Here is a 22,276-nt window from a genome sequence, read left to right on the forward strand (position 1 = left end):
AGCGTGTCGCTCAAGTTTCATATTTATGCAACACGGCTGCTAGGAATTTTTTTTTCTTTAAGTTTTGTGCGTCCAGAGAACTGGGTCTAGCGCAACGTCAGGAAATCCTGGGGCCAAGTCACTGGTAGATATACGCTATTAATGAAGTCGATGTATGTAGATATGTGTTATTCATTGGCTTTTCTTACATGGAAATCGTCTTACATAATCCCACGATCCCCAACTAAAAAGGTGTTTTGCAATTTGAACACTAGATACGCATCACAATACTTACGTAAGACCTCTACATAGAGTGAACCAATATACGAATAAATCGAGATACAAGCCAAACATTCGAGGAAATGTTCTTACTTACGAGTGAAAATTCGATATACGAGCTCGTGTCATTTATATGCCGTACTGTAAAGCGCTTGGCAACTCTTCCTATGACAGCGCGCAGGTGAGAACGAGCCAAAGCAAACGATGAATAATGTCGTACATCATTTAAGTCTAGGTTAAGTTAAAAAGTTATGAAAAGTGAAAACAAAAAGTTTAAAAGGCTAAAATGTAGTCTTAGTGAAAATCTAAATGTTGTGTAGTCTCATCAGCTGATTCATTCAGCATCCGTCTACTCTCCGGCTGCCTCCCTCCTCCCCCGCCATCTGCCTACCTCCGTTATCAACACATGTCTTCGTCTCCTCCAATGTAAGATTGATAAATATAACATATTCTTTATTATCTATATTATTGTGCCATTAACATTTAGTATACAGTACTGTACATTATACCGTATTTACATATATATGTAAATTATATAGTGTTGTTGTGAGAGGGTTGGAACACATTATTATAATCCTATTTCCAATTTGTTTTATAAGGGAAAAATAGTTTTAATATACGAGGTATTTTTGTTTTTTTGTGTTTTTTTTACATGCAAGCTCGGTTGTAGAACCAAGACTTCTCCCGCTTTCCCCTACACAAAGCACACATTTACTTAATAGTTTAATTGGCAGCTCGATCATGTTTCAGTTTGGAGACGACATGCAACCGCCAAGCATCGCGATCCTTTCTTCCATTTATCTTTCACGTCCGCCCTTCCATGGGGGTGCCAACTGTCTAACTATGCGAATTTTACGCTGCATACAGCAATGTCCCAGTTTACTCGGCTAGTAAATAACTTTTTTTCCCTTCAATTTTGAGCCATTGGCACATATCTGAACGCAGAAAATACATTTCGATGTTCAGAAACAACATAAACCATATAAATGATGCTAAATCGACATATATAGTTCCGATTGTTTAAATCATCACATCGTGCAGAAATATTTAACAATTACAACAATATTAAATAGCATTGCATACCCTTGAAACTTAAAGAAAGAAGTTACTATAGTTGATGTTGAATAATCTCTCGCTCCCTTAAAAATAACGTTGGAGGGAGAAGCTTCGGTCAGCGGACCCGATCCTCGGGACACATTTCCTCCCTTTCAACCAACATACAATTATTGTGTGTGAAAACAACTACTTGGTTTATTATAAATAAAAAGTTTATCAGTTACTGCGGTACTTATGTTAATTAAATCTTGCAAGAATATGAAAGAAGAAAATGAAATTAAAGAAACTCATAAATTCCTCCAAATAACTCCTCCCCACATCAGTGACGTCACGATTAGCAAAATGGCGATGCGCTCTGATGATCCTCCAAACAGCCGACTATTTATTTTATGCCAGAAAGGCATCACCGAAGAGAAGTTCCAAGAAACTTTTGGTCAGTACGGTAAAGTCGAAGATATCTGGATCGTAAAAGATAAACGCACAAATGAAGATCGAGGTAAGAGCATGGGAATGCAATGAGTTCTTAAATCTAACGGATCAGTTCTCCCCCCCCCCCTCCAATGTTGCTGCAGTTCTGTGATGGCTATAATCTTTGAAGATAGGTTTAGATGACGATCTGCAAAACTAATTATCCAGTATTATTGACTGTGCCTAATTCACTCAGAAGACGGTTTCTCATGTTTTGCCTTCTGCCCCTTACAAAATGGTGAAAGCAAGAACTAGGTGTGATAGTAAATCAAATGCTGCGTCCCTCTCTCCTGCACTGTTAAAAAAAAAAAAAAAACAAACAAACAAACCAGCAAACAAATCATGCACTATGATCATATAAAAGCATTAAAACTGTTTTGCAGGTGTAACCAGCCTGGTGTAACCAAATTAGCGCCCAGCTTAAACATTTAAAATATAATTAAGTGTTGTTGAAGAAGAGAGGCCTTGCCTACCAACGGTATTGCAATGAGAACAAATGTAATGGCAGCTAACAATGTGTTATAGCTTCATCTTTTAGGCAACCAAAAAAATATTCTTTGCTAGTGATTCAGCAAGCCTTGTGATAACTGATGTCTAATGTCTTAAATTTAAAATAGTATATTCTGTTTATTGTTAATATTATGCAAATTGGGTACAGTAACCAAAAATTATTCACATGTTTGTGTATATCTTTAACTAAAAGTTTATACCTGATGCTCTTCTTGACAGGGATTGTATACATCAAGTTCAGCAAGACCTCGGAGGCTTTGCTGGCTATGGAGGAAATGAATGGACGCTGTATGCCAGGACAGCCAAAACCGCTCAAAGTTAGCAAAACCCATCCACTTTCTCGTTCTGAAAAATTTATCCTTCTGTAGAAATAAACCATAGTTTTTTAAACAAATAATTGCAGGTCATTTAAAGCAGTGGAATTCTCTTCCATTTCACAGTCACCATTGACCCACTATCGACCCCTTTAAATGTTCCAGATCTGTTCCATGAGCATCAACACCAATCTTTACACCAATCAACATAATTGTGACTATAGTCAAAAGACTAGTCTGCCTGCTCGTCTTTTTCTGTAGATTTGTAACACTCTCCATCCTTACTGTTTGTTCCCTCTATGTGTCCTCTATATCTGTCTTTTATTACTTAGTCTGCTTCGATGTTTTCCCTTCCGTCCTACATATGCTATCCATGTCTTCTGCTTGTCTTAGAGCTAAAAGCATGCCCCTTTGGGAACGTGATTATGTGCTACATAAATCACACATTATATAGTTATTACTTTTATTTGTATTATTTCTAAATATATATTTGAATTTGTCAGTCAAAGACATTCTTTGCCTCGTTCTGTTTTTGTTTTATATTACAGGCAGTTCTTAAATGGTGCATATTATGATATTTCATTAAAGCTAAGAGATTGTGGTGTTGTCTAAATGAAGGAAAAGCATGAGCGCAAGAATTAATTCTGTTTTACAGGTGGTAGTGGCCAATACTAAGAGAGAAGGTTCCACTAGGGATCCTCGAGAGGATGAGAAACTGGTGCGGCTTTTTGTCATTGTGCCAAAGTCTTTCACAGAGGAAAACTTGAAAGAAGAGTTTGAAGTAAGAATTCCTTCATATTTCTTATATTTAGGTTGCTTTGTTCTTGCTATTATTTAAGGAACATTCATTTAAGCCTTCTGGAAAATGTCTAAAGGCTGATGATTCATATCTGTCATTAATAAAATTAAGGGTTGCTTTATATTAGACAAGGTTTGTTTAATGGTACATATCATCTCAGTCTTGCAAAGGAAGTTTTTAAAGGCTTAGAAAATCATAAGCATCAATGCTTTTGTTTAAGCAGCACAGTTTAATTAATCATAATCAAGTGTATGTTTGCTGCTGCATCGTTTTTGTACATGCACAGTTAATGTTTGCCATGATGTAATCTTTTTTGCTGGCACTTTTGTTTCCTGCATGGTTGATTGTCAGCTGTCCGTAATTTTTTGTGTGCAATGCACCCACATAGGAAAAACACTTTAGAAATACTGTTACTAGTACCACTATTTTAATTTCTTGTTTGAATTTCAGTAACAGGACTATTTCCCATTGCTATAACACATTCTAATGGTATAAGACAGTGATGCCCAACCTTTTTCGGCCTGTGGGCCATATCCATTTCGGACAGCCGTGTCGCGGGCCATATCCATTTCGGACAGCCGTGTCGCGGGCCACTTCACCGCAAAAGTACAAAGAGGAAAAAAAATAGACCAGATACCATTTTTTATTAGAAATAAGTTGTACTTACCATTAATTATGTAGTAATTAGTAGGATATTTGAAGTTGTTTTCCCGAAACCAACTTCTGAATGTCCGGCCTCATCGTAGAGACGCCAAGTCAGAGCACTGAATCGAAATGTTCGTCCATCGAAAAAAAAGATTGAGAGACACCCCTACGTGGGGATAAATACTTCTTCTTCCTTTTTTTTCATTTTTTTATGTCTTCTTTTATTACTAACATGCCGATTTCCTGCACTGTGGTCAGAAGTATCCGGCCCGCGGGCCGTAGGTTGTGCATCCCTGGTATAAGATATTTAGAAATAGATTTTTAATGAGAATGGCATTATTGGCTGATTAAATTATTCACCAATGACAAGAGCTGTCTTAGAGCACTTATTTTATATGGGCATTCATTGCAAAATTGCACACTGTGCTACTGTTTTCATCTTGGCCTTACCTGATATTCTGATGCCTTACCATTCATTGGTCTCTTTGGTCTGCTTGTGTTGCCTTGCTCTTTGTGTCACATCAGTGTGGAGAAATTTGGATGATGCTTTTTCTTCTTTTCAGGTTCCATTCTTTGGAATTCTCTTTCCCTTTCTTTTCGAATTGTGTTCGAAGCCTTCAAGTCCAACCTTATAACCTATCTCCTTAAGACATACCTTACATAATTAAGCACTTAGTTTATGTGTGCTATCTATTTGCTGACCTTTGTGTTTCTTGTATGATTGAACGTCAGTCAGTTTGTAGTCTTTTGTGTACAGCACATTGAGCTCTCATCCACACAGGTAAATGTGCTTTATGAATTCATTATTTATGTCTTTGCTTTAGAAATATGGCGATGTTGACCATGTGACAGTGATTCGTGACCGAAGTACCGGAGAAAGTAAAGGATTTGGCTATGTGAAATACCATCGACCATACCATGCAGCCTTGGCTTATGAGAATTGTGACCAAAGTAAGTGCTGCAGGAAGTGAACTGTATGTGTAGGAAGCATAGTGTAGATATAAAATTAAACACTAAAATGGGGTAGTCATTTGAAATGGATCTTCAGATAAAAAGTTTTTTCTTTCTGCAGGTTTTAAGCCCAAATTTGCTGAGCCACAGCGGTCACGAGATGAGAGAGAGCATGACAACTCAGATTTTTACAACTTTGGACCTTCACACAGCGGTGGTGGTGGTGGCGGTGGTGGTGGTGGAGGAGGAGGTGGAGGTGGTGGCGGCGGCAGTGGTGGTGGTAGTTTTCACAGAGGTAAGAACAGTAAAAGGAAGAAGAATTGTGAATGTTGTCACAATGCATTTTCTGTCTTTTTTGGTTATTTTTAGCATGTCATCTGTGTTGGGAAAGATATTTTCAGGTCTGTTTATGATTTAGTAGCCTTTTTTAAGTTTCTGTTGTGAATTTTGGTGGGTATTTGTGTATCAGAAATTTGTAATTATCTGGCAAACATTCCCTCTGTAGAGATAAAGTGCTTTATGTGTCACGTAAACAGCTTTAATTTGTGAAAGGAATTATTGAGTGTTAATAATGAGATATACTCTCTGTTCAGGCTTAAAGCGTACATTTGACGAAGAGGTTGGACCACCACTTCCAATGCCAGGTTTGGAAATCTGTAATACAAAATTACAAATGGTCATAAATATAATGCTATAACAATGTTTGAGACAAAAACCTTCATTTCCACATTAAAAAAAATACATCAATTTATATTCTAAAAAATATTACAGCCATAAAAAATAATATAAAATTAAATTGATTAAATAGTTTTTAAAAACCCCAAAAAACTCATGGGTGAAAGTTGAGCCTTGGAAATATGAATTCTGAGTGTTCGCTTTTTGACATTTCTTTCTGTGAGAGAGGGGATGAGGTTTTCATTTATCAGGATTTAAATCCTTTAGTCTGGCAGTTTCATTTCTGATTCATGAAATGTCACAGCCAAACCACGCTTTGCTGGTCCGCCATTTTAAATTCACACACGAGCCTTGCTACTTGTTAACTGTTGCCACATTCTTTGTTCCCGAGAAAATTCAAGCATAGGGAAGGCGATTTTCATTACTTTTATTGCAAAGTTCAAACTTTTTGTTTTACAAAATTGTATAGGTTTTTGGTCTAATTTATACCTGAGAGCAGCAATAATAAAAAAACAAACTTTACCCACTTTTGTCTTCACCGTCTTCAGTTATTAGCCGGCCTTTGTAATACTTATACTTTTATGAAGTGGTCAGAGGGTTAAAAAGCATTACGCTATGCCTACTGAAGTATCACTATGAATGGAGATAAATTAAGTGGCGAAAGATATTTGGAGTACATAGTTCTGAAGAATTATACAATCTTTACTGAAAGATTACTCTCAATCTAAACGTTGAATGTTAAACAAAAAATGTTTTTGATCAGTCCCAGGTGGCATCGGGCCTATGAACATGCTATGTGAGTACCCTGCCCAGTCCAACTGCTGTCGCTTGCAGATTGTTGCTCCAATAGGCATGACACAGGGCTACCTGGCTAAACTTTTCAATCTCATTCCGGGAATGGAGTATTGTGATCTTAATGAATCTACAGGTACCAGTGTTTTAATTTGCAGTGTGTGTGTAAATATATGGGTGCATACAAATGTAGGCCAGCTGTACAATTTTTTTTGAAACATTTCTATAAACATGCAACAGAGGTAGTTTGTTTTTTTGGGTTTTTTTTGCGAAAAAAAGAATGTTTAGCAGTCACATCTGTTTGTTGGAGACTAAATGCAGATTTTGTTATTTCTGTGTAAGGTGTGGCTTATGCCAGATACTCAACACCTCAGTGCGCAGGATATGCGCGAGATAAGCTGAATGGGTTTGAGTATCCTATTGGTAGCCCACTACATGTTTCTCTGGCAGAAGAAACAGGACCGGTGAATACTGCTCGCAGTTATGACGGGTGAGTGATGGCTGGTAGTATTCATGACTTAGCTTCCATTTATAAGTTAGTACAGATACTTTTCTTGCTATTGTTATAGAATGTTTCTACCGATATTGTGTTTTCATTGAAGGCTCAGTCTTTCATCAGCTGTAAAGCTAAGAGAAATTGTTGCTCTGCATGGGTTTTCGTAGAGGATGGGTGAGAGATAAGATAGAGAAATTAAGGGTTGATGGGTAAAATGATTAAACGAAATCCACTGTATTCACTGTGTGTGTTTTTATTGCTGCCACTATTACCTTTGCAGCCATCATTGTCTTTAATGCATTATCATCTTGTTTGCACTCATTTTACTATTTTCTGATGCTAGGATAAGCTACTCAACTGCTCCAGTAGATGAGATGGCCAATTTGAGACAGAGGGTAGGTCTAATTGTTATGTTCTGCTTGTCATTGATGTGTATGATTTTAGAGAAAGTAAAGCAAAATGCAGTTATTGGTATCACTTTTCCTTTTTCTTGAGTAATAGAGTCACCAGTTATTTTGCCCCAGGACTATTTTATCCCACAGCCTGAGTTAAATCGTCCCAGACCCAACAGATGAATGGATCACGGATGACACAAGTACACCTAAAATAAAAAGTTGAAAAATGTGCTATATCAGTACACATTTTGGTGATAAAATCTTTAATTTAAAAGGTTGTTTAAGGAGAAAAATCATGTTTATTTACCATTGTAAGATAAGTTCTGCACATGTACTGCCAAGCGGCCATTTTTGTTTAGTAAACTGGTAGCTAAATTTATTTGCATGTCTCTGTTTAAAATAGGCACCTGAACTGGCTTATCTATATTGTTCAAACAGTCTATGGCTCTTTTAGTAATATTTGATGTTAATAGCTATGATTGATAATCTTTTAGGCCTGGCACAATTGGAACATTTACTTTTCAGTGTCGGGATGAATTGGTCTAACCTGGGACAAAATTGACAGCTGGGACAATTTGACTCAGGCTGTGGATTGAAATGACCGACCCCCGAGTAATAGAGTATTGTTATACATTTGTGATTCTGGCTGGTTTGGCACTTCTTTTTTTTAGAATGTTTTTAATTCATTTAAAATAAGAAAACAGAAAATCTGTAAAAAAGACTGGAATCACGATTTTTGCAGGCAGCCAGTTTATTGGAAAAAGCTGGCATCAATCCCCAGGCTGTCATGGCAACTGATTCTGGAAACCCTTTGGTAGGTGCTGGGATGGGAGGAGGGGCAGGCAAGCTGGAGCGCGTCAACTACTGCAATATTCTGCTCCCACTGCCACAGCCCTTGGTTCCTGAAGACTCTGCTGTCGCCCAGCGTCTGTTCATTGTGTGCCAGCCTTCAGCTGTGTCAGAACGAGTGCTGAGAGATGCATTTAGTCGATTTGGCAACCTTATAGATGTCTACTTGCTCTCGGGTTTGTAAAGGCCATTGCATATACTGCATTGTTTATTCACTACCCATTAGTGTTTTTCCTTTGAACATTTAATTTTTTTTTTTTTTTTTGAAATGAAAAGTAAAAGAGAGTATGTGGTTATATACATAGTTATACAGGTGTATGGGTGTATGCATGTGTGATAAAGAATATATTTGCTTCATTATACAAAAACAAAAAAAAAAAACCTGGGGAAAAAACTGCCTTGTCATTTCTTGATTTTTATTGTCACAAACACAGCATGCGTTCATCTTTTCTTGCAGGACGAAACTATGGCTATGCCAAGTTTGCTAACAAAGAGTCTGCGATGAAGGCAATCCAGTTTTTGCATGGGCAAAACCTTTCAGGTCAGAGAGTGAAAGTATTAGAGGCAGAACCACCAAAACATGAAAATGAGGATGGCCCATCCAAAAAGCAACGCACATAAACTCTGCTTTAAAATGTATAATCATTCCAGGTAATCGCTTCTCACTTTTTTCTCCCCACCTTTTTTTAGTTTGCAAAATAATTTCTGTACCATTATTTTTTTCTGAAATCAGTAAACAGGTGATGATGTAGTTCTTAGTTCTTAGTCATTTGTAACAATATTAATAAAATTGTAGAAATTGGTACATCACTATGACTCTAAGTGTATCTTGCACAAAAGCTTTCTTTTGCTTTATCATATGAATTAAACCTGCAAGCTTACTGAGGAAAATCTGTACCATGACCATTCAAAAGTTGATATATGTGTTGTCTCCTGCCATGGAAACTTGACTGAAAACAGGCTGTCAGATATTTTCACATAAGCTGGCCCTTGCTAACATTCCTCTTTATGGATTAAGTTTGTATGTACCATCTGTGCAGAGGGGGGGGGGGGGTAATTTCTTGTTTTTAGATGCCTCATACACATCTTTGATATACCAACAGTATACTGATTAGAATGTATGCCTAATTGGAAGGTTGTCATTCAAATTTCACTATTTAGAACATAATTTAAGCAAAGAATAATACTCTTGCACTAGTCTAGCAGTACATCATCTATTGCTTGTCTGAACATTACCAAATGGCATGACCTTATATTTGCAAATGTCATCTTCTGCTATCACAATCCAATCAAATGCTTTTCACTCCATGATTACTGTCAATCAGCAAGAGTCCTACTGCCTCTGATCTACAAGTCTAAACATTAGTGGCTTTTTTCTTTGGACAGACTAGACTTAAAGCTGTGGTCCCCAAAAGTGATTTTAAAGAATGACATTTCCTGCACCAACAGCCTCTTTGCAATTTGTTCCACCTCATTTCTTTGAGAAATTTTCATACTGGGTCATATCTCAAGTGTGCCTGCACCAGTGCTTGCAAATGTTTGATTGGCACATGTTGATTAACAGCATTCAGAGACCATGTAGTACATGGCTAGCGTTGGTAACAAGTTATACTCCTGAGATCATGCCATCTGGTAATTCAAAACAATACAGTTTACTACACGTATTAGAGGAGAACTTTTTTTTTTTGGGAGGGGTGTGTAGCCTGTGTAAGATCATGGAAGAAATTTATAGGCACTCTTACACTGATCAAAATTTCATAATGTATCGGTATCTTTTCTTGTAGTTCTTCCCAACCACCACCTTTGTAAATATACCTAGTCTCTGTGCCTGGCTTTTTTATGCACAATAAGCTTGATTTTTTTTTCATAAACACCACTTTGGGTGGAGAATAATAAGACCATTCTCATCAGAGGCAGAATCACCTATCCTTATTTATAAGCTATTATCCTGCTTGTTTGGTAAGAAAATCTGTTGTGGCTGCTTTTGCATGATTGAAGACATCCTTGTTTTCTCTCTCTCCAGTGCTGCTGATGACTTGCTCCTGTCTTGTGTCAGACTGACACATTCATGGACAGGACAAACCATTGAAGACGATGACAAGTACAATAACTACAATCACTACCCTACCATACCACTGGACTGAACAGAACATCCATAGTCTTAAATGACTGACAACTGGCAATCAAAGGACCAACCTTGAGACTTGAATTAACAATGAAACCAAATATTTAAAAAAAAATAAAAGCAAAGAAAAGAAACAAACTGAAGCCTACTTCCAGACTGTTTCACTTCAAGTATTGACATAGTATATATATAGCTGAGGGGCAAAACACCCCTTTCATTACTCATAAAACAGTTAACTGTCTCAAGTATTGAAGGAAATACATGCGTCACAAATGTTGCCAACAGAGGAGAAATAAATGCAGAGTTCTGTGTCAAGAGCAGAGCTTACAGGAAGTATTCACAATGTGCAGTGCAACTGAAAATTTTTAGCTTTGTGTCCGTTCGGTTAACATTTGACATATTAAGAAATGTTTATGGTTAAAAACTGCTGGGATTGTTCTGCAAATAGTCAGTGAAAGTCAAATAAACAAGAATATATAACTTGCTTGTGGTAAGTCCGATTGCTTTCGTAGAACCATTTGGGGTATGGAAAGTTTTATAATGTTTTCCGCTATCCGTTCCGTGAAACTGTGCTTGTTTCTTACCGAGTGGCGCATATAGTCAGTAATTTCAAATAAAGTATGCTTTTGTCTCATTTCTTTTTATGCCTCTTTTTACCCTTTACTCATAAGCTGAAATTTCATATATGAGACACAATTTCTTAATGATCTTAAAGTAGTTGAACAGCTTGTGCTGTTTTTATTTCTCCAGTTATTTGAATCTTTCTGCATCAGTCATCTTAATTTCACCTAGCCATGTAATTCAAGCTTTATAATAAAAATACCCCATCAACAAAGCAATTATTTTGTCGTTTATGTACAGAAGTCTTCATGAGTTTTCCAACTAGTTTCTGAGAAATTTATATGATAGTTTTTAAAAGCCCTCATGAAGTGTTTTATATAGGACAACTTTTTTCTCCCCTTTTGCATCATTTGGGGGATTTTTCTTGCTGCTTTTAATGAGCTGTTCACAAGGTCTGTACAAGGAGCATTAATGACATGAACTGTTGGGAAAATGTCTAGATATTTTATGATTGGTTTGACTGCAGCATTATTCATCACCTACTAAAGCATTCTGCATCTGCAGATTTTTGCAGGTTTTTTTTTTTTAATGTTCTTTAGTGACCAGACTACCTCATTTCAGTTATGACCAGTCATCTTGTAGAGTGCTTTTTCTGGCTGGGAATTTTTTGTCATATCAAATGACAGGAAAACTAAAACATTTAAGGTTTTAAAAATATCTATGTAAAATGTTTACTGGATCCTAAAAAGAGTTATGGCAACAGATGATAAATCAGATGGCCAGGTTCTCCTCTTTTTAAAAGCGTCTTTTTCTTGTGGGTGCAGTGCTCTTGCCTTGCTCACTTCAGCTTTAGTTTGAAATTAATTTTTTAAATGGTCATTTTTAGCATTTTTCTGACTTTAAAAACCTGTTTAGTGTACAGTTATTGAAATGTCCTTTGTGTGTGTTTTAGCTGAGACAACATGTTCCACATTAGGACAAATAGTCATTGGCTGTGATTTGTTACTTGTACATATCTTTAAGCACATTTAACACTATCCATCACACAGCATGTGTTCAGCATTGTTTTTATTCCACGCAGCCTAGAGATCTTACAGCATAAATAAAATTTTCTGTTAAAATTCATTTATTCATTTATTCAGTTTATTTATGCATTATGAACACATAATGAATTTGTACAGGCAAATGCACTTGTGCACATATACACAAACACATATACACCCTACTGCTTGTCAGTGATAAAATTTGTTACTGGAAAAAGTAAAACAAATCATCCTTTCACTGCTTCCAGCCAATGGGTGAGAGAAGCATGTTTTTGCAAAGATATTGATAATGCATATGAAGATGCCTTTTGAAATGAATTGGTGGATATAAATTATTTTCATTGTACTTGCATACATTATAATTTCTGGAGTTTCCAAACACTTGCTATAATGAATTTCACATGTATTCTAAAATCCAGTCCATATCATTCATTATTCAATAGGAGATAACAGTTTTAGAGTTAGTAGATGAAATGTACAGTGACTAATAAACTTGCTTCAAGTAATGAAGTCAGACACCAGCAAGTAGTGACCTGGCATTGACTTGAGGAACATGAATGGACAGACACGGATACTGACATCGCAGTGACTGGACGGGAACAGTGAAGGAAAGTAACTTACATATGGTAGTTACTCGTTTAGATTTCTGGAAAAGTTTATTCCAGTTCTGTTGACTTACATTTTTTGAAATTTCTTATCTTTTTAGTACTATTGTACACATAATCAAGTATTAGATTTGATTTTGCTGCAGTGATTTGACAAGAAAAGCTTCAAATGATAAATTTTCCTTTACACCAAAATGCATGCACACACGGCCTGAGAAAGGGGAGTTGGGGAGAAACAAGTTCAAATGTGATAATTGGATTTTAAGAGATTTCATTTGGTTTTAAGAAAGCCCCATACCAGGAAGGAATTTTAGTTTTTTTACTGTGTGAAAGTCTGTATGTGATGTTTCTGCAATGAATACAGATGATGCTTTGATTTCTTCTGTTTACAACAGTTTAAAGGTGCAGGGTGTTTAGCCCCTCAGGCCTGGATCAAGCACAACAACATCAACATTCTATTTCTCAGGGTTCGTGAGATTCATACTTTTACTTACAAGAAAATTTGAAGTTTTCAAGTCTGTCTCTATAGTTTTCCTGTCTTAAAGATGACCAGTTAAGCCAAATTTGCTCTGTGCGGAAGCTTTCACTAGAAGACGATTTTTTTCCCAAAAAAATTTGTGAATTTATATTAATATCTGTTGGAATTGAGTTTTATAAACATTTTCAAAACTTTTTTTATGTGAAGAATATATTCCTTATTGAGAAAGGGGTTATTTAAAGCATTTAATTGGATTTTCTGGGAATACATGGATTATTGTTAGCACTGACTGGACTTGATAAATGCTAATTTTAATAAAATGGAAATAGGTGTTTGCACTTTCTTTTAGCTATTAGTATTTTTAAAAGTCACATTGTTTGAAGCTGTTATTAGCAATATTCTTATTTACTTAGTGTTTGAAAAATAAATTTAAATTACAAAATCTGTCACCAGGTTAAAGAGAAGAACTAAAGAAGAGATCCTGAATGACTTTTTTTTTTGGGCTGCAAGAAAATGTTCTTGTTTAAGATGTAGTGTTGAAATTTCACTATAGAAATAAAATGTATTTATACAAATTGCTGGGTACTTCATTGTTATTGTATCTGGATACATATTTTGGTGTTTGCATTTTCTTAAGAAACCACAAAGCTAGAACTGCATTGTAAAGCTTATGCTTGTGGTCTTGCATAAATTTGTAAAGAAGATACATGGATTGCACTGGAATCACTGAAGGATAAATTTTTTTGACCCATGTTTGGTGAGAAGAGGGGAAATAATTAGGCTTTACTCTATTGCAGTGGTGCTAATCGGACGGAAGGCCAACAAAAGAAATGTTACATTATTCAGTATGGAGAAATAGGTAATTGGCAGTTTCTCACATAATGTGATAGTTAAAGAATTTCGAGTTGGAGATAGTTTGCAAATTCAGGAATGGCAGACCCATATTAATTAGCTAATTTGTGAGGCACTGTAAACATTTGTTTATAAAACTGTTGCTACATGTGCGTCTGATTGCTTACATTCACATTTACTATGTTTTAGTGATTGCTTGCGAAGTTCTGTTGTTTTTTTTTTAAATAGTGTAAATATTTATACATTGATGGCACTGCAGTAAGTCTTTAGAAAGGCTTTAAAGTAAGGAAAAACGGGAAGGCAAACTTAGAGGTGGAAGGGCAAAACTGGAGAAATCACTCCTTCCCGAGGGCCAAAAATAAGTGTCGTGTCAAGAAAAAGAGTGCGTGTGTCCCGAGACAAGATCTGAACCAAGGGCCTTAAGAAAAAGGAGTATTTTGCCACTCTGTTGTAGGTCCATCCCAACCACGAACTAAATATACGTCCGTTATCCCAACGCATCCATACTCGGAACAAGAAACTTAAACAAAGACCGCAATGCCAATAATAGAAAAAAATTTGCAGTAAACAAAAATTAGGGGAAACACCGTATAGCATTAAAATATAGCAGTTCCACAATTTTAAAGTGTTTGTTGGTGACACAGGAAATGAAACCGAAAAATGTCCAAAAGTTGATACTGTAGTCCTCTCCCCTGCCAACCTAACGCCTCCGCATTCAATGTTTACTTCCGGTTGAAAGACAGGCCACGCGAGAGCCACTGAAAGGGGGTGACTATTGGTTTTATTTGTGTCGATGTCCTGCCAGGAAGAAAGTTATGTCGCTGCCAGTTGATGGCGATGTCCATGAGCTTCGTTTGGGGCAAAGCTTTGAGCCCCATTCACGAGTGGCATTTCATTCGTTTCGATGTGAGTAAAAGCTTTTGATACCATATGCCACCAGTCAACAAATAATTCATCTGGCGTTCAGATAGTTTTTTTCCTGGTTATATTTTACGTCTGACATTAAATTAATGGAGTCAAACGTAGGATAGATATTTGAAATATTTTTTAATCGGGCTGTTATTAAAAATATAGAACACATTGGTAAATGTGAATTGTAATTGATAAAATGAAAAAGCTAAAATGAATGCTGGTTTTTCTTTCGTCTTTTAGGAGACGTGTTATCAAGTTATTAACGTGGTTTTGCCATTCCTCTCACTGAAATGTTAAAGGAAACCCCGCATGAGATTTATAAGACTAACCACTGAGTAAATCTTGGTGGTTTGATTGAATTGAGATTTAATTATTTGATTTAATTATTTATTTGATGGGTCGACGACCCTTTCAAAGCAGGGTGTGGTATAAATTTCATCATCGGCCGTAGAACACATTACCTACCTCATTACCTAGCACTTACACTCATGCCAACCATTCTTCGTTTGCCACTCTCTCTTACTTCCATATACAGCTCGCACTTGTACACACGCACTCACGCACACTCTACTTACATAGAAACCATTTTTCATTAGCCCTTTCTCTCATCTTCCACACCTACACATACGCAAGCACCCATGCTCGTGTGCACTCACACACACACATTATTAGTCCTTCGGCCCCAGCCTGCTTTACATTTTTGCTAGTCCTGTGAGTCTAACCACATGGGGTCCCGTTGTTTGTCCAGTACTTCCAACATTTCCGTCTGCGCCTCTTGAAAGCATACGAAATGAACATGGCTACATTTCATATATCGTTTGTTTTCCCTCTAGACAGCAAGACAGCAAACGTCGATTGCTGGTATCCACTGATTATCAGGGGAGCAAGATACTTGGCCTGATATCAGCATAATTTTGACACTTTAGCAAAAAGTATTCTTCATCTTCTGTTTTGTCTTAGCAAAAAGGGCAGTTTTTGATCAAAGTGTTAGAATATCAGTTATTAATGTTTATTTCGCTGATTCCTAGTCTAAATTGTATTAGAGTATTTCTGAACCTTTTTATGGTTAATACTGAAAGATATCTTTCTGGTTCAAATTCCTTTTTAAACTGTCTGTAGGTTGAGTACCTATCGCTTGTCTGCATTTTGTCTGACCATTTTTGTACAAAGTTGTCTTTCAGTCTTTGAGCAGTAGGATAAAAGCCCTGGCATCTCCTACCCAAACTTGTTTCCACACATGTCTAAATCCATAATCGTGCAGGGTATCTTCCATTGTCTTTGCCCATGGTAGTCCTAAATTACGCTGCATGTTATAAGCTTCGTTTGCGAATCTTGACCTGTCCATGGTATTTAGTTTTAAACAGTATTTTACAGCTCGTTTTGTGCTATTGGTATAACTGAGAGAAATTCCAGAGGGAATACTTTTAAATGTTCTTCAGCCCTTAATCTGTCAATGACAATGACTTTCCATTTATGATAAGATCACAAAATTATGTTAAAGCGGAAGCAGTTACATAAGTAGCAAATATTCTGGAAAGTAAAGAAATTAAAACCTAATAGGGCAGCACCCTTCGTATTATTAACTGTGGTATAAATAATTAAATGTGACCTGATGTGATTTCTTTGCATAGATAGTACATTTAGGGAGGTTTGTGAACATGTTTGTTTCCCAGGAAAGATCAGTTTGTGTTTTTTACCTTCATCTTTGCGATTTGGGAAAGGTTTCATCTTTTGATTTCCACAGGGGACTGTTCTCATGAATGTTTATTGCATTAGATGCAAACATATAGAGTAACAGTAAACCATTGTATTCAGTTAGACAACAAATGGTCAGTTGACAGTTCTGTATTGCAGGATGCTACATTTCCCAGGGGTACTCTACAAGGAGTATACTGATACCAGTATTATTTACAATATTTATAAATATTTGAGTGGATTTAGTTTGTAAAATATTTGTGGATGATGCAAAGACTTATGGTAAGGTATATGATAATCATCAACTGCAAGTGATGTTGATAATATGCAGATATTGACAAAAATATGGAAATTCAGTTTTGATATTGCAAAGATAGTGCAAAGGTATACATATTGTGACACCATATTCTGTAACTTTATACAGTAATAGGTGATGGGATAACTAAAAAGGTCAGATTGCTTACCTGTAAAGATGGAGTAATATTTGGTAGTTCATTATCCTTTGATCATCACATCTAGATTACCAGTAAACTGCTGGGCACATTAAAGAAGTCTTTCTCATTCTTGGATTGGGACATATCACTAAAGTTATTTAAAAATTTTCGTGAGACGATATGAGGACTATGGTAATATACTGTGGTATACTTGGAATAGGATTGTTGTTTGCTTACTGATATACATAATACTTCAATGCTTGAAGCAGAAAAGAAGATAAATATCATAGAAAACTAAATGTAAGAAAATATACTTTCACTAATAGAGTTTGGAAAAACCTGATTTATGAACTAAAATGTTATCAAGTATTAATGTTTCAAAAATCATCTGGATGTGATTCCAAAATTTCTGGAAGTATTTTGAAGTTTTGATGAACAGCAATGCCATTTGTGCACCAACCTGACCAATGCAAATTTAGAGGTGTTAATGAGTGGGACACTTAAAGGCCTGTGACATAATTTAGTCCCAAATGGCCACTACTGGTCTTCTTGTTTGGTATTGTTTTTAGTACAGGGAGATAAATAATTTTACAGGTATTCTGTTTCATTTTTTTTTATCTTCTTCTCAGCACTGTGTGTTACTGTTCAACCATCTGTTAGTATTTGATTTTACAGTAGGAAAAGTGACTTTAAGGACTTATATAGCACTGAATGGATGCTAAAAATACATTCCACAGATGACTTTAAGCCAGCTTCAGTTGACACATCCAAAGAAGCAAAGGTAGAAGTTGGGGAAGGTCACCAAGTAACTGTCACTGTCCCTCATGTTGCTGTAAGTAATCATTTCACATAATCTGTACCAACCACTTACTGTTACAAATAAAAATAAGCAGTCAGATTAATTTGTGATTTTATTTGTATTGTAAGAATAATGTGTCACTTTCAGATTTATCAGTGTGAATTTTAAAATGAAACTGTCCCGATGACCTAATGGTTTTTATGAACACTCTTATTAAATAGTTTTATGTAATTCACTTTTATTCAAGACAAATTCCTGGTTCTTGGTCTGAAATAGTCATTTACCTTCTCCCTGTTTAGTGCCAAAATATTTGTTCATTCTTACATGAATGTCACTAATATACATTTTTGCTTGTTTCCTTCTGTAGAAAAGTTTTATAAGAAAGACATCTGATCTAAAGCTGTATTTATGTTTGGTCACTCCTTTTCCTGAATTTTTGTGCTTAGGAATGTTATAATTTTGTTTTCTTCTTCAGTCATTTGTTTAAAAGGCTTACAGAACACTTCTAAAGTTTAAACAAAAAATTCAGATTATTTTGTTTCTGATCAGCTACTTGCTCCTTGTAAAATGTCTAGGGGGCAGGTACATCTCATACAGTATTCAAGGGAAACAAGAAACCCACAGCCAAAGAATGTGTGCTGATCATAGACCATGAAACAGGCACTTACACATTGGAGAAGCTGGACCAGAGTGTGCTAGTTAAGAAAACCAGGTAGCATTTTCATTTTCAAGTTCTGTTGTTAGCACCAGTACACAACATGGCTTGACTGTCCTAGAAAAAGTCTGAAGTGAAATATTCATAATACAGATTTCAAGTTCAATCAAAGCTCATGTTTTTAGAAAGTAAATAAATCTTTAATCAAGTCATTTGAACTTGCTGTTAATACCCTTGCAGTAGTAAGAAAATGGATATGTTGTATGATTTTTCAGATTTGAGGGTAGTGGTAAAAATCATCGTCCCACCACACCAGTTGATGCTAAAAAGTCTTCACCATCTAAAGGCAAAAACTCCAAGAGCAGTCCCTCTTCAATGCGAGATTCCCCCTCAATAACACCTCTTCACAGTGATGCAGATAAAGGTGAGTCACTGCAGCAGCAAAGGCTTTTATAGCATATCACTCAGTCTACTAGTGGTAATTCCATTTTTTCTGGGCATAGGGAAATAAAAATGCTAATGGACAACCAAATAAATTGCTAAGCCTGTTTATTAATATGACTTACAAGCATGGGGGAAATGAGAGAGATGCTAATAAGTAAATGACTGAGCTTGTATGGGACATGCATATATGTATGAGAGAAAGAGTGGCCATCTGTTACTTGGTGTATAATGTTCACAGCAGATGACATTGCCCGTATCCATGACCTGAGTTCGGATTCAGATGCATCTGAAGATGAGGATATGGTGGAGGTTCCGGATGGTAAGTATGTTTGTTGTCTTGTAACAGGAGCTGTGCATATTTTGCACTATCTGAGTTTTGAAATTTTGTAGATTTGGGCTTGTTGATCATGATGATGCTTTTTTTCAGAGTTGCCTCCAAACTTTTCTCAGTTTAAGAACTTGAGACATTTATAAAGAAGGAATATTTAACTGACTTTTACAGAGATATAAACATATATATATATTAAGATTTATCCTTGTTATGTTGGGTGATGGCTAGAGCAGGGTGGAAAGGAAACTTAAAGCATTGTCTCTTTAAGTCACAGATATATGTTAACTTCTCTGGCATTAACCACAAGCATTTTCTGGACTAGGAATTTGATGGGAAAACTTCTAACCTCAAGCATCGTTACTTGTGGTAACCTGATTTGACCCTAGACATAGCATTAAAATTAAGCTTGGGGTTAATCATTTTTATATTAAATGCTGAATTTGAATAACACTTGGGTCAATGTCGAGGTCAAATAGGAGAAGATGAGTTTGCTTTGTCATGTTTTGCTGTTTACTTTTGACTGAAGAGTGCATTTTTGGCACATTGTGTATTCAGGGACATCAAATGGTGTGTACCAGAATGGATTTGGGCAGCCCACACCAACATACACTTCTGTTGACAGCATGCTGAGTAAGTGACTGGTATTTAAAAAAAATTAACTATGATCAAATGTCAGGTTTGTCAAAGACTGCTTTTGGCAGGGCATTGCAGCAGGCTGTATGCAACTATTTAATACTATCGGATTTTTTCTCTAACATGCAGACAATGTGCATTTTTGTCATCAGTAATGATTCAAGGGAATGTGAGGCATATTTTCATATAAATTCAGCAATGGCTGTCAGGTTTTTTTTGGTGTGCATGGTAAGCCTCAAACTGGTGACCTGCTTGAAAGTAAACGAGGCTATGGAGTATCTTCTTACAACCTGATGTTGAAAAAAGGCACAGGTCCTAACACAGTAGAGATATGTGGACATGAATGCAAAGGTGAGAATAAAGGTGCATGTAGAATTCAATGATTTCTTTTTGTTTTGTGACAAATAGATTTGGTGACTGTCATTTTTTTTAAAAACTGTGGTTAACTATTTTGCATAAATAATTATTGTGGACATCTTGTTTCAGAGGATGACTTGGAACTGAGTGAGTCAGGAAGTGATAGTGACTGAAGAGCAGAAGATTGCTTTTGAAAGAATGTAGAATTCTTTTAGATCAGACTTCTGAGGAGGTGTTAAGTAATGGAGTTAGTGGTGTATATTTTACTTCCGCACTGCTTTTACACTGGTCGTAACATTGTAATATTCATGTTTTTGTGTTTTATTTAATGTTTGTTTTTGATGCATGATTGGTTTTGTGATGATATGTCTTGAACGTGTGGAAATGCTATTTTATTAGTACACTGCATGATGCTGGAACTCAGTCTTGTCAACATTCAAGTACACCATTATTGTCAACAGCTTCTGCCAGACAACATTGCTGTGAAATGATTTTGCTGCCATTTTTTTTATCTTTTGTGTTCACTTGGTCAAAGCTGTGGACAATGAAGAGCATTTTTTTTATGCTTGATTGCTTTAAGAGAACAGGTTATTACAAATCTGTACAGTGTCTTCTGTTTTTCTTCTTCTATTTGAAACAGACAAATGCCAGCTTAATGTACTTGAGATTTAATTTATTGCCTGAAGGTAAAAAAAGGGAAATTAAGTATCCAAAAATTAATCCTCATTCTTTGACAACCCATTACAAAAACAGATAGAATGTGTGTTTTTTCTGATTTATCACTACTACATTTATATTAGATATTAACTGGGGTGATCATCACAGTTCTTGCTTGGTGGTTGGAACTAGTTTCTTGCCTAAATTGCAGACTTGATTTTGTGCTAAAATGATGTGCTATAAACAAGAAAGTGAGGTACCTTTCCCTTTTAATCCCCGAAAAATTATAAAGTGGTAACATGCAAAGGTATTGCAAAAGCTTCCGTTACATGGAGTTAAGTAGGATATGTGAACGTTTTTGAAATAAGAAGAATAATTATTGGAACATGCAACAGGGGAAACAGGTGGAAGAAATTCTAAATTTATACTAAAACTTAACAGCTTGAACATTTTTATTATAAAATTTGTTTGTCGGATTGTGATAGAATGGTGGCATGCAATGTGCATTTGTGCTGAGAAATCATGTTAAATGACATGTGTTACATGTACACTCAGCCAACCTGCATATACTCTTGAGACAGTACTGTAGCAGTATTTTTATTTATAAATTGTAAACTCTCCATAATCCAAAAGCAAAACATATTACCTGCTTTTGCAGGATTTCATTCTCATGCGGAGAACTGTTTGAGTAAAACCACTGGTCATTTGTCAGTTTCTCCTACTGATGTTCAGCCACATTAAGGAGGCCATCTTCCCCTCTGATACTACTGTCAGTATTGCATAGGCAGCACTACATGAAAGTAAGTAGTAGTATGCTACTGAGAAACACTGGCGCAAAAAAAAGGCCCCGAAAGCAGTGAAGAATGTAGGTTTCATAGTTGAACTAGGTGGTAGAATTCTGTGTAATTGCTTATCCCCTGTCCATGCTCATGATTGTTCTTCTATTGAAATCAAAATGGTTCATCAGAAGAGTTTTGAAGGCAGCATGTTGTTGTAAGGTGTTGAAACAGAACTGTACAGAAAAAAAAATTATATATATATAAGCTGAAATCCTTTCAGATTTACTCCATCACCAAATGTAACTACAATTAAGATGTAATTTGCTGCAATGTGAATAGTCTTAGTAACTTATAAAGCTTCGAAAACAAGACTAGTGCTTTAAAAGTGTGCAAGTCACCAGGTGTTAAAGGTGATTAAAATGTCCGATTGATGTTACACTGGTTTTAATTTTTTTTTTTTTTGGAATGACTTTTGCTGTCTACTCTTTTTATTTAGGCATTAATTTTGTCTGTGCATCATTGTTCATGGTACTTTCCAGATGCTGCTTTTCCACTTAAAGCTCTTCTTGTATGTGAGCATCCATGCACATATGCTAGACAAAAGAAGGGTTAAAAGGAGAAAATTTTGTGCCTGGTTGAGTTATACACATACATTTTGAATAAGCTGTTTAGCTCAACTGCACCTAAAGGTAGAAAGTCTGCAGGTGC

The 22,276-nt window shown here is 36.0% G+C and overlaps 2 protein-coding genes across 4 annotated transcripts; both read left to right on the forward strand.

The window, feature by feature from the left end:
* Positions 1 to 1,624: 1,624 nt before the first annotated feature.
* LOC112565297 (RNA-binding protein 45-like) lies at positions 1,625 to 13,599 on the forward strand. 2 transcript variants are annotated; one of them, XM_025240681.1, is made up of 13 exons: positions 1,625 to 1,810; positions 2,512 to 2,609; positions 3,262 to 3,387; positions 4,875 to 5,001; positions 5,123 to 5,296; positions 5,595 to 5,645; positions 6,440 to 6,604; positions 6,811 to 6,958; positions 7,308 to 7,359; positions 8,102 to 8,384; positions 8,666 to 8,859; positions 12,938 to 13,009; positions 13,474 to 13,599. In XM_025240681.1, the coding sequence occupies exons 1-11, from the start codon at positions 1,657 to 1,659 to the stop codon at positions 8,827 to 8,829; spliced, it is 1,542 nt and encodes a 513-aa protein (XP_025096466.1). In that variant the 5' UTR covers positions 1,625 to 1,656; the 3' UTR covers positions 8,830 to 8,859; positions 12,938 to 13,009; positions 13,474 to 13,599. The 2 variants fall into 2 exon arrangements, with proteins under 2 accessions (XP_025096466.1, XP_025096465.1); XM_025240680.1 differs by having other exon boundaries at positions 10,232 to 13,009; positions 13,474 to 13,595.
* A 600-nt stretch (positions 13,600 to 14,199) lies between these two features.
* On the forward strand, positions 14,200 to 22,004 carry LOC112565298 (ELL-associated factor 1-like). 2 transcript variants are annotated; one of them, XM_025240684.1, is made up of 7 exons: positions 14,200 to 14,778; positions 17,651 to 17,745; positions 18,288 to 18,424; positions 18,643 to 18,791; positions 19,053 to 19,130; positions 19,698 to 19,772; positions 20,262 to 22,004. In XM_025240684.1, exons 1-7 carry the CDS (start codon positions 14,688 to 14,690, stop codon positions 20,303 to 20,305), a joined length of 669 nt encoding a protein of 222 aa, XP_025096469.1. In that variant the 5' UTR covers positions 14,200 to 14,687; the 3' UTR covers positions 20,306 to 22,004. The 2 variants fall into 2 exon arrangements, with proteins under 2 accessions (XP_025096469.1, XP_025096467.1); XM_025240682.1 differs by having other exon boundaries at positions 14,422 to 14,778; positions 19,050 to 19,130.
* Positions 22,005 to 22,276: the final 272 nt, after the last annotated feature.

This window comes from Pomacea canaliculata, linkage group LG5, assembly GCF_003073045.1.
Source record: "Pomacea canaliculata isolate SZHN2017 linkage group LG5, ASM307304v1, whole genome shotgun sequence".
NCBI classification, from domain to species: domain Eukaryota; kingdom Metazoa; phylum Mollusca; class Gastropoda; order Architaenioglossa; family Ampullariidae; genus Pomacea; species Pomacea canaliculata.

Bases quoted from the DNA above. Each gene is read 5' to 3' on its own strand.
- LOC112565298 (XM_025240682.1), top strand. From the start codon at position 14,688: ATGTCGCTGCCAGTTGATGGCGATGTCCATGAGCTTCGTTTGGGGCAA. The intron at 18,425-18,642 runs GTAGCATTTTCA...ATGATTTTTCAG, and splicing joins GTGCTAGTTAAGAAAACCAG to ATTTGAGGGTAGTGGTAAAA. The intron at 19,131-19,697 runs GTAAGTATGTTT...TTGTGTATTCAG, and splicing joins TATGGTGGAGGTTCCGGATG to GGACATCAAATGGTGTGTAC.
- LOC112565297 (XM_025240681.1), top strand. From the start codon at position 1,657: ATGGCGATGCGCTCTGATGATCCTCCAAACAGCCGACTATTTATTTTA. The intron at 5,646-6,439 runs GTTTGGAAATCT...GTTTTTGATCAG, and splicing joins ACCACCACTTCCAATGCCAG to TCCCAGGTGGCATCGGGCCT. The intron at 6,959-7,307 runs GTGAGTGATGGC...TTCTGATGCTAG, and splicing joins ACTGCTCGCAGTTATGACGG to GATAAGCTACTCAACTGCTC.